The sequence below is a fragment of the Cicer arietinum genome, chromosome 5 (genome assembly GCF_000331145.2).
Source record: "Cicer arietinum cultivar CDC Frontier isolate Library 1 chromosome 5, Cicar.CDCFrontier_v2.0, whole genome shotgun sequence".
Taxonomy (NCBI): Eukaryota; Viridiplantae; Streptophyta; class Magnoliopsida; order Fabales; family Fabaceae; genus Cicer; species Cicer arietinum.
In genome coordinates this window covers 64219290-64236128 of record NC_021164.2, presented here as the reverse complement: position 1 = coordinate 64236128, position 16839 = coordinate 64219290, and the positions used below count along the sequence as shown (strand labels likewise).

General features: G+C 27.1%; 2 protein-coding genes across 3 annotated transcripts in view; one reads left to right on the top strand and one right to left on the bottom strand.

Annotated features, from left to right (window-relative positions):
- Positions 1-6571, top strand: part of LOC113786699 (probable threonine--tRNA ligase, cytoplasmic) — a 19937-nt gene extending 13366 nt beyond the window's left edge. The window contains exons 2-6 of the mRNA XM_073368834.1: positions 5491-5585; positions 5911-5943; positions 6031-6117; positions 6338-6430; positions 6512-6571. Coding sequence (XP_073224935.1) covers positions 5491-5585; positions 5911-5943; positions 6031-6117; positions 6338-6430; positions 6512-6571 — 368 coding nt within the window. The remainder of the gene's footprint in view (positions 1-5490; positions 5586-5910; positions 5944-6030; positions 6118-6337; positions 6431-6511) is intronic.
- A 6035-nt stretch (positions 6572-12606) lies between these two features.
- LOC101500662 (nudix hydrolase 2) lies at positions 12607-16049 on the bottom strand. 2 transcript variants are annotated; one of them, XM_012716340.3, is made up of 9 exons: positions 15913-16049; positions 15031-15236; positions 14830-14895; positions 14569-14706; positions 14011-14088; positions 13878-13928; positions 13748-13782; positions 13514-13622; positions 12607-13089 (listed from the first exon to the last, which is right to left on the bottom strand). In XM_012716340.3, exons 2-9 carry the CDS (start codon positions 15199-15201, stop codon positions 12877-12879), a joined length of 861 nt encoding a protein of 286 aa, XP_012571794.1. In that variant the 5' UTR covers positions 15202-15236; positions 15913-16049; the 3' UTR covers positions 12607-12876. The 2 variants fall into 2 exon arrangements, with proteins under 2 accessions (XP_012571794.1, XP_012571793.1); XM_012716339.3 differs by lacking the exon at positions 15913-16049 and adding an exon at positions 15478-15789.
- Between the last annotated feature and the right edge of the window lie 790 nt (positions 16050-16839).

Below are 16839 nucleotides of genomic sequence, written 5' to 3'. Positions count from 1 at the left end.
ATATATATATATATATATATATATATATATATATATATATATATATATAGTTTTTGTTGTTGTTTTAGAAATTTGAGTGAAAAGATACATATATATTTGGTAAATTGTTGTTTTGCTCCAATGTAGAGTGTATTAGAAATATTAGAGATATTTTGTTACAATCGTTTAATCAAAATTGTGAAAGAAAATAAATATATGAACCTCTCTTACAAGAGAATTGTCCATAGGTGGGAGTATTATCCATTTTATCTTAAATTCTGTTTTTTTCTCATTTTTTAAACTTTTATTATACACTTTATTTTGTTTTTATTTTTTTAATAAACAAACATCAATGCTTTGTATAAAAAGAGGATAAGTTAGTTCTTTTTTTTTACTAAAAAAAATTATGTAAGATAATAGTTCCTTCTTTATTTCTTCTTTTTTTTTTTGGTCAAAGAAACCGGTGGGACCAAAGAAACTGGTGGGACCATATCAGGTGGGACCATATGAGGTACATTACATCATGCTTAGTAGTTGGAACATGTGGGGAGAAGTAAGAATCATGTGGGGACCAGTAATAGAATAATGTGGGGACCGTCCAATATTATTATTATTATTATTATTATTATTATTATTATTATTATTATTATTATTATCAATTAATATTTTTATTTTATTTTAAAATAATTAATGTTAATAATTAAGTTTGTTTGAAGAAAAAGTTAAATGGACACTGACACGGTTAAAGACAGACACACAGTTAAAGTGAGAGACAGTTGACACACACTTGGACACTTTGTCACTCTGTTGACACACGTGTGTATTGTAGTATATATATATATATATATGTATATATATATATGATAATTATGGTTATCCAATAACTTCGTTTGAGAGATAAAATCAAAAGTAACCATGTTGAAGATGAAGACTCCGCCAGTAAGTTCTATTTTATTTAGGATTAATTTATATATATCCGATAATTATCTTTATTTAATGCACAAACTTAATTCTTTTTGTAATCCAGGTAATTTCATTTGATTTGACAAAGTAATTTCATTTGATTTGACAAAGGTAATTGAATTCAAAGATGTGGAAAATCAAGGCTCCGGCGGTAAGTTGCCTTTTATTTAACAACTCGATTAATTTATACAATTTAACAACAAATTTTAATGTATAAACTTTTATTTAAAATGTTGTTTTGCATTTGCTATTTGTGGCGTAACTGAGGTTTTACACTACATAGCAAGAGAAGAGCATATTCACCTATCTACTCAACACTTAAAACAATTTTTTATGAATGATATTTTAATTTGTTTTCTATTAAAACAATTCTTTTTTCGGGTCAGCTTTGTAAGAATTCATAATCACTTGCAAATAGAGCTTACCAAAAGAAAACAGAGGATGAGGTAATGATAGAACCTTTGGTGGCCCAATTTTATGGATTGATGAGATGTACGGTTTGAAGGGGTAAGTTTAAATTTTGTGGCCCAACTTTTGTGGATTGATGAGATGTACCATTTGAAAGGGTACGTTTAAATTTTGTGGGCCCAATTTTTGTGGATTGATGAGATGTATGAGTAAGTTAAAATTTTGTTGTACTGTATTTCTAGTGATTTAATTTTATTTGATTTACAATAATAGGAGGAGATTTATTCTGGTCCAAAAAAAACATCTGCACTTGCAAAGGCAGGAATACATTTTTTTAATAAATCTTAGGCAACAATCATCAAATATTTATAGATTTTGATATATAGTATTCAATAATATTTTGTTTATGACTAGTATTATATTATTTTTCGATATCACCCTTTCTATTCTTTTTTAAAATAAAAATTTATAAAATAACTCAAATTTTGATAAGGTTGAACAACATAGCGGAAAAAAGAAGAGATAAATAAATTGTATATTTTTACTCTTTGTTATGTTTTTTATATGTAAAAATATATAGTATTGAGTTTGTTTATTTAAGTTGTTAAAATATGGTATATTGAACTTGTTATATTATTTTTTCCACTCTAATATTTATTAGTATATATGTTATTTATAATTTAAACACATAGAATAATAATTTAAAATATTGATGAATGGATAGAGATAATGTAAAGTAAATTAACATATAAATGAATATCAATAATTTAAAATATTGATGAAAGGATAGAGATAAACTATGTGTTAATTTAAAGTAAATTAACACATAGAATAAATGACTTTTTATTAAACTTGTGAGTGAAAAATAAAACAAGAATGGTATGAGTAAACAACAAAATATTTAATACCATTAGAAGATTCATATAAAAGAATCGATTTATTTTGTATGCATTAGAAGATTCCTATTAGCGGATAAAGATATAGATTATAGAATAATCATAGAAAAACATAATAAATAAAACACACTTTTAAAATATTCTTAACATAACTAATTCGTATGCATTTAATTTTTTTACACATAATTGCATGTGTCTAATTACATTTTAAAATATAAATTTTTAGAGATATATTTTAGAAAATAATATAACCAGGATAAGATAAATCGTCATTTGCAAAAGCAATTTGTAACTAAACAAAAAAAAATGATATTTTGATAGATAGTTTTGAAAATAGGGTAGTTTAATAAATAAAAATTCAAAATTGGATAGCTAAAAAGAAAACCATATTGCATCCTTGAATTTATTGATATAATATATATTCTTTTTGAAGAAATAAGAATTGAAATAATATTTTATTTTATATTTGTGAATTCGATCAGTTTTACTACAGTCCATAAATAAATTAAATTATTTTCTACATGAGAATTGATCATTCAATAACTTAACAGTTGGAACTAAAAGTTTGTAGTTAATGCTATGTTAGTTTGAACCAAAACTTTTGTTCAAAAAAGAAATAGGCGGGGACGAAGCAGTATGCCATTCAAACAAACAAGTCTTGTTAAATATAAAAAGAAAGATACAATACAAGCCATAACATGAATGTTATGGTTTGAAATAATGACATTCACTATTTTAAGTTTTTTTAAGTGAGGGTCTATAAGAAAAACTAAGAGAAATTGTAAGATAAAAAGTAAAATAAAAATTTATTTTCTAAATTAATACATAGAACTTAATTGATTGTCACAAAAATGTATTTTTTTTACTTAATTATATAAAATGTAAATTAAATTAGTGCAAAACAATCAGACAATAGTTATTTATGAAATTAAATTTAACAATGATTTAGAAATTCAAATCACTTATATTCTCTTTAATAATATTTTTAATTAAATAAATACATCTAAGCAATCCGAACTTAGTCTATATAAACTATCTAGTGTTTTTTATTCGAACAATAAGACTTAAAGAAATATGCAAAATCATTTGGGAAAATTATCATGTTACATAATAATCACATAGATCAAATGACAATTGGAGAGATATCTAACTTTCTTTTATTGTTTAGTCGGAAAAATACAAGTAGGACGTAGAAAATTAATGACATGGGTATATGTAAGACAATATGATAACACAACATGTGTTTAACACAACATGTATTTGAGAATATTTAAATTTTTTTATAAACTAAAAATATAAGAAAATTTTGAGAAATTGTGATGAAACTAAGAAATTTTAGGATATAGCAAAATAAAAAATTATTTTTAAAATTAATATATTGAATTTAATTGATTGTCACAAAAATTCATTTTTTTTACTTAGTTATATAAACCAGTTTCACAACATGTGGAAGCAATGCAATGAACATGATTTCTTGCAAAAGAAATAAAGAATCAGTAAGGTAAACTATGGGTTGCGACTCGTCGAAGGTGGATCTGGAACTTGCATTTAATTTCTAGCATTTGTTACATTGCATAACCTATATTGTGAGTTGTGACTCGTTGAAGGTAGAGCTAGTAATCTGTGTTATGTATGTAGTTAGCCTTTTACCTAGGTATTATAACATTCATGCACTTAAGTAGTAGTAATTTGTGTTATGTATGCACTTAAGTAGTAGTAGATATATTACATACATGTTTATTTTTGCAAATGTGGTTCTATGTAGTTTTTATTCTCGTGGTAATTCGAAAGACATGATGTTCTATGTAGTTTAAGGGAATATACGATTACTATATTTGGTTACTGAAAAGGTTCTATGATGATCTGCTATCTATTTTTATTTTATTTAGATTTTATTGTTTTTTCCATCTACTTTAAATTGCTCATGTAGTTGTGCATGTGATTTTGCAGTTTTGGCAAGAAACAGATAAAGCAGCTTATCTTCATAGAACCTTTTCTTCCATAATTTCCATGATCGATTAAGTACTCGACCTTTTCTTGTCTGATTGCAGAATTTAGTAAGCCGTTCTTAATGTCTATCTCTTGGTCTGTCTTGTTTATGTCATCTCGGGAAACTGGTTTCTCTTCCACTTGATGCTCGGATCTCCAACTAACTCATGGACTTCATTTGAAATCAATACAAGGATAAGGGCTATCAAGAGGTAAAGTTTCAGTATAGAAGTTTCTTGATATTACTAAAAACAATCTTTTTCCAAGTGCTTAGTACAACTTGCTTGAAATCACCAGGTTATGTCCCCAAATGTATTCAACATGGATCTGTGGATGCAATCTGGTCATGCAAAACGTCATAAAGAGGATATGTTTTTCTTAGAGGTATTTTGTTGTTGTTTGTATATGGTCTTAGCGGTACAAAACCTTCAGAATAGGTTTTTACTTTAAACGCAATCAAGTTATCTAACCAAATTATATATATATATATATTCGTATGTTTTGGATTGACAAACAGGAGTTTGGTTTGAAACCAATGAATTGCCCAGGGAACTGCTTGATGTTTAGCACAGGATTCGATCGTACAGAGGTAATTTTCATTAGCATAGACATATTTCTTCAAATGGTACCTTTTGTATTTGTTTGTACTTGGGGTGGCTGAGCTAGTTCATAGTTTGTTGTTGAAATCGGGATAATGCACCTGTTTGAGCTTTTTGGTCAATGTATTGACAATTAATTTGATTTTAAATGTCTACATTGAACAATACCTGTATAGTGTGATTTTATATGGCTTCGTCTTTCTTTTTGCTTTATTTATAAGCTGTACTTTTTCCACATAATTTCATTTTGGCATATAGAACTCGATCATCTATGTCCCAAGTTGAATAGGGAGAATTAGTTAGGAAGGTAGTTTGTTAGTTAGTTGTTTGTTTAGTCTGGGAAGTATTTGTATTTATAGGAGAATACAATGATAGAGAGGGGTATCATTGAATATTGTAATCATTCGTGAATAGAGTACTGACTCTATTGTGAAGAGAAAACTCTCATAGGAGAGATTTCTCTCCTATTCTCTTTTATCCTTTCTCAATATTTCAATATAATTGTTCATTCTTTTCAATTCAATTATGGGGTTCCTAACATGTGGGAGGTAGAGATACTTTAGTTTCCATTTTGTAAGTGAGTGTATAATCTGAAGATATATCAATGGATATTTTCACCTGAAATGTTATCTCATAATATTTTTGTTGCTTTACAGAACTTCCTCTTCGCTTCGCTGATTTTGGCGTTTTGCATCAGAATGAGGCCATTGCTTCCCTGCATGGATTAACACATACTAGGAGATTTCAGCAGGTAAACCTTTCTCTTGTGCTATATATATGAACAACACAATATAAGTTTTGGTGGGACTGTGGAATGGGATCTGTTTTCTTTGTTTGATCTTGGTTACATTGCCATTTTGGCTTCTATTGTAAATTATGGAGTTCCTCGATGAATGTTCACTTATACAAAAGTAAAATGACATGGATTAATTATCAATTTTTCTAAAGGTGTGGTACAATTACACCACGAGGAGCATTGCAAGCTAGTGACTTGATTATCGCCTTCCTTAATTTCTATTTTCTATAATATTAGAAGTTCTATATTATTTATGACCTTTATTTTGTGTGTTTGACAGGACGATGCACATATTTTCTGTAGGAAGTCCCAGGTGTGTTAAACGTAAATTTATGTGATATAAATCTTTAAAATATCTTCTGAGCCGAAGCTGAAATTATTGTTTCACTTCATTTTACAGATAAAAGATGAAGTCATAAAAGCCTTGAACTTCATGGATTATGTCTATCAAATATTTGGTTTCACATATGAAGTGAAACTTTCAACAGTATGCTTTTACTCTTTATTGTTCTCAATGTCCATCACTTGGAAGTATTGAATAGTTTATGGAATATTGACCATTGTCTAAGCTTGGTAGCTTCTGCTCTTGTTATTTTCTTCTCTTTTGGTATATGATACAGACATACATATTGCCAATAGCAATAGCTATAATCTATTTAATGGCTCAGTTATTTATTTACCCTTGCTTTTGTTAAATACTTGAGTAGAAGCCAGAGAAAATCTTTAAAGATCTTGTAATGTGGGAGAAGGCTGAAAATGAGCTCAGGGAAGCTTTGGATGAGTTTGGCAAGCCATGGCAGGTATTATTTTGAGAGGTCTTTAATGCCAGCTTAAGATATTGCTTGAAATGTATCATTTGCTTCTGACTAAAACTAATTCAGTTTGGGCATCTAAAAGTGAAGCATGCTTATCATTTTGAATTCAATTATAGGTTTACTTGATGCAGTTTTTATTTTCTTATGTTATATTACATTAAACTTGTCAGTGAAAAATAAAACAAAAATTGTATGAGTAAACAACAAAATATTTAATACCATTAGAAGATTCATTTAAAAGAATTGATTTATTTTGTATGAATTCCTGTTAGCGGATAAAGATATAGATTATGGAATAATCATATAAAAACATAAAAAATAAAACACACTTTTAGAATATTCTTAACAGAACTAATTTGTATGCATTTAAATTTTTTACACATAATTGCATGTGTTTAATTATATTTTAAAATATAAATTTTTGGAGATATATTTTAGAAAATAATATAACAAGGGTAAAATAAGTCGCCATTTGCAAAAACAATTTGTAACTAAAAAAAATAAAAGATGTTTTGATATATAGTTTTGAAAATTGAGTAGTTTGATAAAATAAAAAATTCAAAATTGGATATCTAAAAAAAAACATGTTGCATCCTTTAATTTATAGATAATATATATATATATATATATATATTTATATATATATATATATATATATATATATATATATTTATATTTATGAATTCGATCAGGTTTACTATTGTCCATAAATAAATTAAATTATTTTCTATTTGAAAATTGATCATTTGATAACGTATAATTTAAAATGTTGAAATATATTATATTATATTTAAAAAAAAGTTTAAAAAAATTTCTTGAAAAGTCGCCTCTGCAAATACAGACTTCTTTAAGAAAGTTGTCATTTTCAAAGTTAATTTATAATTTAAAGAAAAATGATATTTTAGTATATAGTTTTTAAAATGAAGTAATTTGGTAAAAGAAATTTCAAAATTCAGGCAGTAAAAAAAATATACGGAGAGGTTGTGACCAAACTGGTTTTTAATTCTCGGATCATTGTACCATTGTATAAATTCAATTTGAATTGGTGTCCGGTTGTTCTATATGCTCAAGAGTTAGACACAACAAAAAAAGTCACGAATATTAGTCTCAAATCGAGAAATAAAAGTTTTTCGCACTGTTGCTTGAATTTTATCATCCTAAAAATATAAAACATAAATTTGTTAAATTAATAACATAACAAATAAGTTTATGTATAATTTAAAACTTTGAATTTATAAAAGAAAGAATTAAATCTTTGTCATCCATCAATATCATTTACATGCATAAAATTTATGTTTCATCAATACCATTTCCATCCATAAAATTTGTGTTTGACGTTCTGAGACAGAAACCACAGTCGTGTAATTCTAACAACTAAATTTGATTCATTTTTTTTTTTTTTGAGAAATTGAAGCAACAAAATATAATTATTTTTCCAAAATACCGTAGCAATATTCTTGACTCATCTTGCATATTTATGTAAGTCTTTGTTGAGAATTCTTATTATGATTCTAAGTGTTTTGGTATTTAACATGTGCATTTGAGTGTGTTAAACAAGATAGGTATCAAACATCACAAATCCGATCAAAGAAAGCAGTTCTGGAAAAAGAAGACTGATTCTGGAAAACGCAGATTGATCTTGACCTTCTGCTGCAAAACGAAGAACGATCTTCGTTTATGGTAGAAACAATGATAATCTGTTTCCTTGAAAAAGATCAATCCTGGAAACAATATTCATCTTATACTCTCACATAGAATCAACAAAAGATCAATTCAAGTCACATTTGTTCCAGAATTTGAAGAATCAAAGACATGCTTCAATAAAGGCATATCACAAAGATCATTCTTCTTATAAAGCAAATGCAAGTACAAGACTACAAGTAGCAAAGTACACTACTAATTTGAACTATTCTAAAGCCTGCACACATAACAGAAAAGTATGTACTCAAAGCTGACATACTGACACAAATCATATAGTACAACGCTAGTTCATCACAAACCAAAAGATCAATCATGGATCGATCTTTTGATGCAGCTGATCAATCTTGTTTTTGGCAGAATTTATCCAAAACTCTTTCATGACAGCTGGTCCCTTTCCAACGGCCACATGAGCTGTCATAAGCCTTCTTGGAGTCTATAAATGCAGATGGAAGTTGAAGAACAAAACACAACAATCAACACCAAGCAAAAGATCAATCTTTTCGATCATACTCAAGTGTCTCAAAATCTTTCTTACAGTTTGCTGTTTTATTTTAATCTTTGTGTTGTAATCATTTACAACTGAGGTCTATTTACATATTATATTTCTCAAACAAGAGTTGAGTAAATATCCAGATTCTAAATAGTCTCAAATCCATCACTTTGTAACTCAAGGTTGTTTTGTCAAATCTTGAGTAAATTGCAAAAATCCTTTCATGTTTTGAAAGGTAACTTGTTAAAGCCTTTCCAAAACAGTAAGGTAGAACTGAAGAAATCCTTTCTAGGTAGAAGGGTAGGAATTGTGTAAAGATCAAGATTGATCCATGAAAACCAAGAACGATCTTGGTTTGAACACTTAGTGAAAAATCTCACGGTTGTGAGGACTTGACGTAACCCGGATTGGGTGAACCAGGATATATCCTTGTGTGATCTCTTTATCTCTATTTATTTTATGCTTTACAATCATATTTTATATTGATAAAATTGATATTGATGTTTCAACAAAATCAAGATCGATCTTCATCACTGCCAAGATCAATCTTGGATTGAGATCTTATTCTTAAAACAGAATTTTTAAAAGGGGCAATTATAATTCAAACACCCCTTCCTTATAATTGATATTTTTTTACCTTCAGTCTTGATGGTTGAGAACCAAGCAAAATAGTGTTTAGATAACCAAGCAATATTCTTGCTCTTCAAAACCTTTGTATAATCAAAATCAGATTAGAAAATTATCACCTCCAAAATTACCTCATTTTCTTTATCTTTCTATTATTAGGAGCTCCAAACTTTAATTTGGTGAAACAAAAATAACTTGTCTCCTTGATTTACCTTAAACTATAATATAATATGCACGTTGTGCGAATATAATTTATAAAATTTTATTTTAATGTAAATTTAAAAAAAAATTAAAATGTAATATTTATGGTGTATAAATGTCTCAATCTAATTAGAAACAAGTTTCAATATTTGTAAGTTTCTTAGTTGAATAATGGTTGTATAACAAATGAATAAATAGAATGGAAACAATTAAAAAGTTTGTGATGAAATGAGTGATTTTCATTCTAAAATATATAATTAAAATAATATGAGTGGTTATTTGTATGCACAATTAAAAAGATTAAAATATGAGTGATTTTCACTCTAAAAATATTATTAAAAAAATGAATAATTGTTTGTAAACATTTTGTTTTGTTTTAAATATTCAATCATTGTAGAATATATATTTTGAAAGCATTGATTTGAGATACATTTAATTTTTTTATTTTTTACTTTTTATCTTGAGTATTATTATTTCTATATTTATTTTTTTTTTTTTTGACTAATTGAATGAACTACTATTTCTTGTATTATTAATTAGAGTAATCAGAGGTGTTATGTCACATGTTTATTTAAAAAATATTTTGATTTAATTAATATTTTTGGAGATTGTATATAATGAACATACTCAAAGTACTATTTTATACGATAAAAACACGAAATAATACTGGAAATGATAAAACATCACTACTTGATTTTGATTATTTTTCTGTTAATTGAAACTATGCTCTAATTTTAATTAAATATTTTCTTTTGTATTAGAGGAATAAAATGTGTATTTGATCACTAATTAGATAAAAACGTACACAAATTGTATATTACTTTGAAAATATTTAATGTATAATTTAATATTTTTATTTTTAAAAAAATATCCTTTGTTTTTTTTTTTTTGCAAAGAGTTACTAATTTAAATAACTCTGTTTCAATATTTTTATTTATTTTAATTTAAACTTTATTGAATTGAGATATAGATAAAAAAAATTAGTAGAATGAATAAACTTGATTTAATGAACAAACTCAAAGTACTATTTTTTACGACAAAAATACGAAATAATACTAGAAATGATAAGACATCATTACTTATTTTTTGATTATTTTTACCGTTAATTGAAACTATGCTCTGATTTTTATTAAATACTTTCTTTTGTGTTAGAGGAATAAAATATATATGCGAACACTAATTATAAGAGAAAAATGAACACAAATTGTAATTACTTTGAAAATATTTAATGTATAATTTAACATTTTTATATTTAAAAAAATATCTTTTGGTTTCATTTTTTTTTTTGCAAAGGCTTGCTAATTTAAATGCCAATATTTCAATATTTTTATTTAAACTTCATTGAATTGGACATGCATAAATATAATTATTGATTTATAATATACGAGGATTATGTTTTTATATATTTTGTGGTAATTTATGATTGCTATATTTTAATTTTTAAAATGTAATTAAACTATTGTGATGTATTTATACGCAATGAATTTTAAAAGTAAATGACAATTAAATCATTTTTAATGGAAATTATTTTTTTTATTATTGGTTTTTTATTATAGAGATATAGACAAAAATTTAATAGAATAAGAAATAAAAATAAATAAATTATAGAGGTACTACATATTCTATTGAATGATGTGACAAAATTAATATTACATGAAATATAAAAATGGGAGTTTATTTTAATATATTATAATGATTGAAATTCTAATATGCCATGTTTAATATTACATGATGCCAAAATTCCAAAATAGCTATTTTCCCACTCACAAATGTTACAAATGTTACTTACATCTAATTAACCTGTAACTAGTAAATTTTATGGTTATTAATATATAATAAGAAAACTTTGTTACTTTTCTAAGAATTGTTTGTCTGTTTTTTATAATACATTTACTTGTTTATTATTTTATTTTTCATATTTTTTTCTTTACAATAAATAATTACAAATATTTTTTACTAAACAATTCTAAATGATAATTGATAAATAAATAAAAAACAAAAATCTTTTAAAAAATGACATGGATGATTAATAATAACTAAAAAAAGTTCTGTTAATTATTTTACTATAATTTAATTATGCTTTTTTGTTATTTTGACAAAACACTTTTATCCTGGTATATGCTTTTTGAAACTGATGGGGTGGGAAAGTAAAGTAGCATATGCATATGAAATGCTCTCTTGCTTTTGCTTATCGAGGAGTACTCCATTCTCATGGATGGCTTCTCCTTTTGCTCTCTTGCTTCCTTTTTCAACTTACAAACTCTTTGATTTTGTTGGGTTTCTCTCTTTCTTCTTCACATTTCTAGCACTGATTTTGTCCACTATTATCTACATATGGAAACACAAATCTGATGAAAATGTTTTGACTTCTGAGGTGAAGAAGAGTTCACACGATGAAAGTGAAAATTTTGCAACAACTTCAATGCTCATAAATGAATCTATGATTGAATTAGAACAAGGTAGTGATGATTCAATTTCTGATGAGGAAAGTCTCATAGAAATTGCACTTCCAAGTGGACACTTTATGGATCAACAGAATAAGAAGGAATTATCATATGATCAGTCCCTTTTTGATCAACAAAGTTTGATGGAATTCTTAGCTGAATTTAATGAAATGTTTGAGGAAGAGAATTTAATAGAGATTGATATATCCATGGGTTCAATCAAGCAGTGCTCAAGGTTTGAAATACAAACATAATACATAAGTAATTACCACTATGTATGTTATGTTATATCAAGTTTTTTCTTTTATTTTTTCATCCAACTTCTAATATATTTGGTTGGATTTGGAATGTAACGTGTTGTTGTTGTTATTAATGTTGTGCAATAAACTTTGGATCCCTGTTAAAGGGAATCTATTATTATGACTCTTCTTTTTGACTTCTTAATGCTAATTAAAGTAAAAAAGAAAATCAAAGTTGAAAAAGGCTGGTCACATTCGATGGAAATTTCATCCAAAATACATCTTATTCTTATTTTAGTTTTCCTCTTGCATTTTATCCATGTATGATAAGACAATTTGGAGTTGAGATTAAATAAATATTAATTGAATCACTGTATTTATTTGCTATATTCTCTTTCAAAATTGTATATGCTATAATTGTTGAACGCGTCTCGGATAATATGATAATAAATAAATGAGTGGAAAAGAAAAGGAAAAGGTGATTCTCATTACTTTTAACAATAATGGTACAGCCAACAAGCAATTATTATATTACAATAAAGAATTTGAACAACTATATGGTTGATACTTGACTTCTAATTTATTGAAAAACTAAATAAACAAATTGAAATTCATCTACACAAAGAAGAATGAAAGACTTGAATGAAATGAACCTATAAGTTTGAGATTTTTGTACAATGCTAATAGACCTTAGTAAATAAATAAATCAAATTAATTAAATCGGTGGCATTAAGTTTGGTGAGGTTTGGAAGTTGACAAATGGGCAGCATCAATTTTGTTTAAGTAGACATAGGATTTCTTGCAAGAGGATGTGCTAGTGAGCAGGGTAGAAAAGCCACAGTACTTTCCACTCAACTTTGATAAACCAACTTTTGTAAGAAAGTCAAATAGCTCATTTTCTCTTACAAAAGGCTGAGCTACATACTCTTCAATTGGCATCCACTGAAATAAAAAACACACATTAAATTAATTGGCTTATTTCTGCATATAAAAAATCACTATTAGAAAAAGGTGGAGTCACAAATTATCTGACATATTTTTAACAATTTTAAATTTATTTTGTTTAGGATTACCAAGTACGTACATGTAATGATGTGAGATTATGTAAGAAAAATTACATATAAACTTGGATAGTATTTAGCAATCAAGAACTCTCTAGATAAACGTCAACCGCTGAATTAGTTAATGGCTAAGAGATTGATTCTCCGAGTCATTGGATTAATCCAACAATTGACATTAGGTTGAAGAGGCCTATACCGCTACAGTGAGGACTGTGACATATATTAGAAGTTACTATTTTTCTGGTATTGGTGTCAAAAGGGATAATTGAATGCTGAATTGTTAATTGATCTATTAGAACATATACCTGAGCTGCTTCAATTTCTGAAAGTTGCTTCTGAATGTTAAAGGAACGAGGTTGCAACATGCATACAAAGAGCAGTTCTGATTTCTGGAAGAAAGATTTATGTCTTTCCCTAATAAACAGAAATACAAAGATATTCATTATGTACAAGATTGAATTTGTAGAGCAAAATACCAAATATGTACGGTAATGTTCCAAGAGCATACTATATGATAAAGTTTTTGTGCAAAATCTTACCTAAATGCTAAAACTTCAACAAATTCAGCTTCTATCTGAAAGAAGAATAAAATCAATGGTCTTAGAAAGGGCTTGAAGAATATTCAATATATATGGTTAAACTATACTATTTAACTATGTTTTTGCTTACTCCTGTCTCCTCTTTGACTTCTCTAATTGCAGCAGTACAAACATCTTCACCCTGCAAATGAAATTCAAATTAAACAAAAATAAATATAATTTAAAAGGTTTTAAAAATCAATAGTAATAATTTTGCAACATACCTCATTAACAGCTCCAGTGGGCAATTTCCATATTCCTTTGCCACTGAATCTCCCATTTTTTTCTTGAACCACAAGGATCTATCAAATAAAAACCAACAATTTTTTTCAGTTTTATACATTAAAGAATATGGATGGTCAAGTCAATTCAAGATTTCACTATTTCAAAAAGTAATATGATAACCACAAAATCAAGGCAGAGATTGACTCCAGGTTCATGAGAATTACAACTCATCTTTGAAATATGTTTTATTTTAGTCTGGCCAAAAAGTCCAAAATAGTCAAATAAAATATTTGAATGATGATAGTCATGTGGTAGTGGAATCTATTATTACTTATAATTATTACTTAATTATATATGTAACACTGATACTTCATATTAAAAGTCTATCGATTGTCCGACACCAACTCATATAAGTATATATGATCACTTCTTTTTCATAAATTATTATCAGTTCAATGTCAGTGTCATGTTTGGTATCTATGCATGTGTCGATGAAAATATTTTTTTTATTATAGGTACTAATTTCCTTACTATTGGACAAAATAAAGAAGGATTACCTCCATATTGTCATTCATTACAAAAGCACCAATACAAATGCGGTGAGAGGCATTTGCAGGAATGGTATCAGGAGTAGTAGGAATCCAATACACAAGCATCAAGTAATCTGGTTCAGCATGATGGTATTTGAATCCAGCCTATAAAAGAAGCAAAATAATGTTAAACTAAAAGGAATCTAAATCATCACAAAATGACTTTTTATGTTCAAAGGATTCAAGAATATCTTGCAAGCTATACAACAGAAAATAACAAGTTTTTACCTTAACAGCAGAAGCAACAAGATTTGAATGTTCTCTAGGCAACTTGATCCACACTCCCTTTTTTCCCTAGAAAACCACATTTATATCAGTAGAGTTGTAATCACTAAGTTAAATTTTGTATTTGATTCCAATTTTTCTTAATTTTAAGGATTACAACATAACTACAACTGCAATTTTGATTATAATTACATTAAAATCTACCTGTCTTTTCCATTGTGATATTGAAGCTTCCAGCAAAGAAGCAAAAACAAAAGAATCCATAGGCTCCTCCATGTTTACAATAACTCCACCATGTTGATCCTCAACTGCTTTGAGTAATCCAATACCTTTATCTCTCACTTCCTCATTCAATAAAGCTGAGGAGGCAGACATATACACTCTTGGAAAAAGAAAATTGTTCTTGCAACCTAAAAATGGTGACAAATTAGTACTTCAATAATGCTTAACCATATTGAAAAATATGAGTGCACGTTTATATTAGTAATGATTCCCAAAATCATAGTATACCGCCGTAATTTGGAAAACGCTACCCTTTAGTGTTTCATCAAAATTACATATCCCTATAATTTCACCAAATTCACTGGATATCTAAACATGCATTGAGTCAGCAGCATCAACATGCTAAACTAACTCATGTGTAAACATTACCTTGAAATTGAGGGAAAATAGAACCATTAAATTTTTTAACCAGAAGTGGAGGGACAATAGAAGAAGATGTGGGGAATGATTTAGAAGTTGTCAATAGGTAAGATGAATAAAGTTTGTTAGTGATAGCTCTAGACCTCATCATGATGAAAATGATCAAATGTAATCAACACAAAAGAGAATAATAAAAAGCAATTATTGATGTAATTATTACTTTTTTTGAAACTAAGGAAAGAATAAAAGGTTAGGGAATTTTTATAGGTCAATAAGAGGAACAATTTCCGTGCAATCAGTGGGAGGGACTTTGAATTAGTCCTTGACTATGTTTATATTCTTATAAGGAACAATTATAATTAGAAGAAAGAAACCAACATGAAAAAGCTATGTTAATTACGACAAAAAAAATAAAGAGTAATATGACACGGAAAAACAAGTTACCTTTTCAGGCATTCAAATACGTGGAATTTGAAGTCACATTTTCTTTGAAGTTTCATGTGAAACGCACTGCAAATTTTATCAACAAAGGATCAAGTTCTAATACTTTTTTGTAACTAATAGAAATAAAAAAACATTGTTTCTTTTTGCATTTAACTAGTTGCATGACCCGTGAAACATACGAGACATACATACGAGACATAGTTATTACTATTTTGACGGATACGATACATAAGTATGAGTTTGGGCATATAAAATCTTTTTATTATATAAGTTTTTTTATTAAAACAAATTTCTTATTATACACTTAACCAATATTATGAGAGACTAACGGGTAACGTAAGAAAATAAATAATAATGTTTTACAAAATTTAAAAAATTATAGACTTTTACATATTAATATATATTTTTTAAAGAAATTTAAGGTGAGTGAACGATGTCTACAGAAATCGAACTCACAAATTTAGTAATTGTCGTTTTATTTTGATTCTCCATTATGAATAACTTTTAATATAATTTCAATTAAAATTAATTTTAGATTGGTTGATCTTTAAATACTGACTTATGCTTTAAATTAACTATCCTTTAAGTATTTTTTGGGTGAACTAAAATTATCTCCTACATGCAACTGCAGGAACTAATACATCAAACTAATTGAATTATAACTAATACATCAAACTAATTGAAATTTATTTAAGAGATTGACTTCTTCTTCTGACATATATTTTCAATGTTTGCCGACTAAATATCAAACTCTCAACTAAATTATAATTAAGGAACACAAATATTCATCACTTATGACACATTAGTATCCTTTTAAGTATTTGTCCATTCTTCACTATTTTTTCTTGGAAAAATACCAAGACAAACAAATATTTTTGTTCCAATCATCTTTGTAGTCCTTCAAATTACGATTCAACTTTACACGGT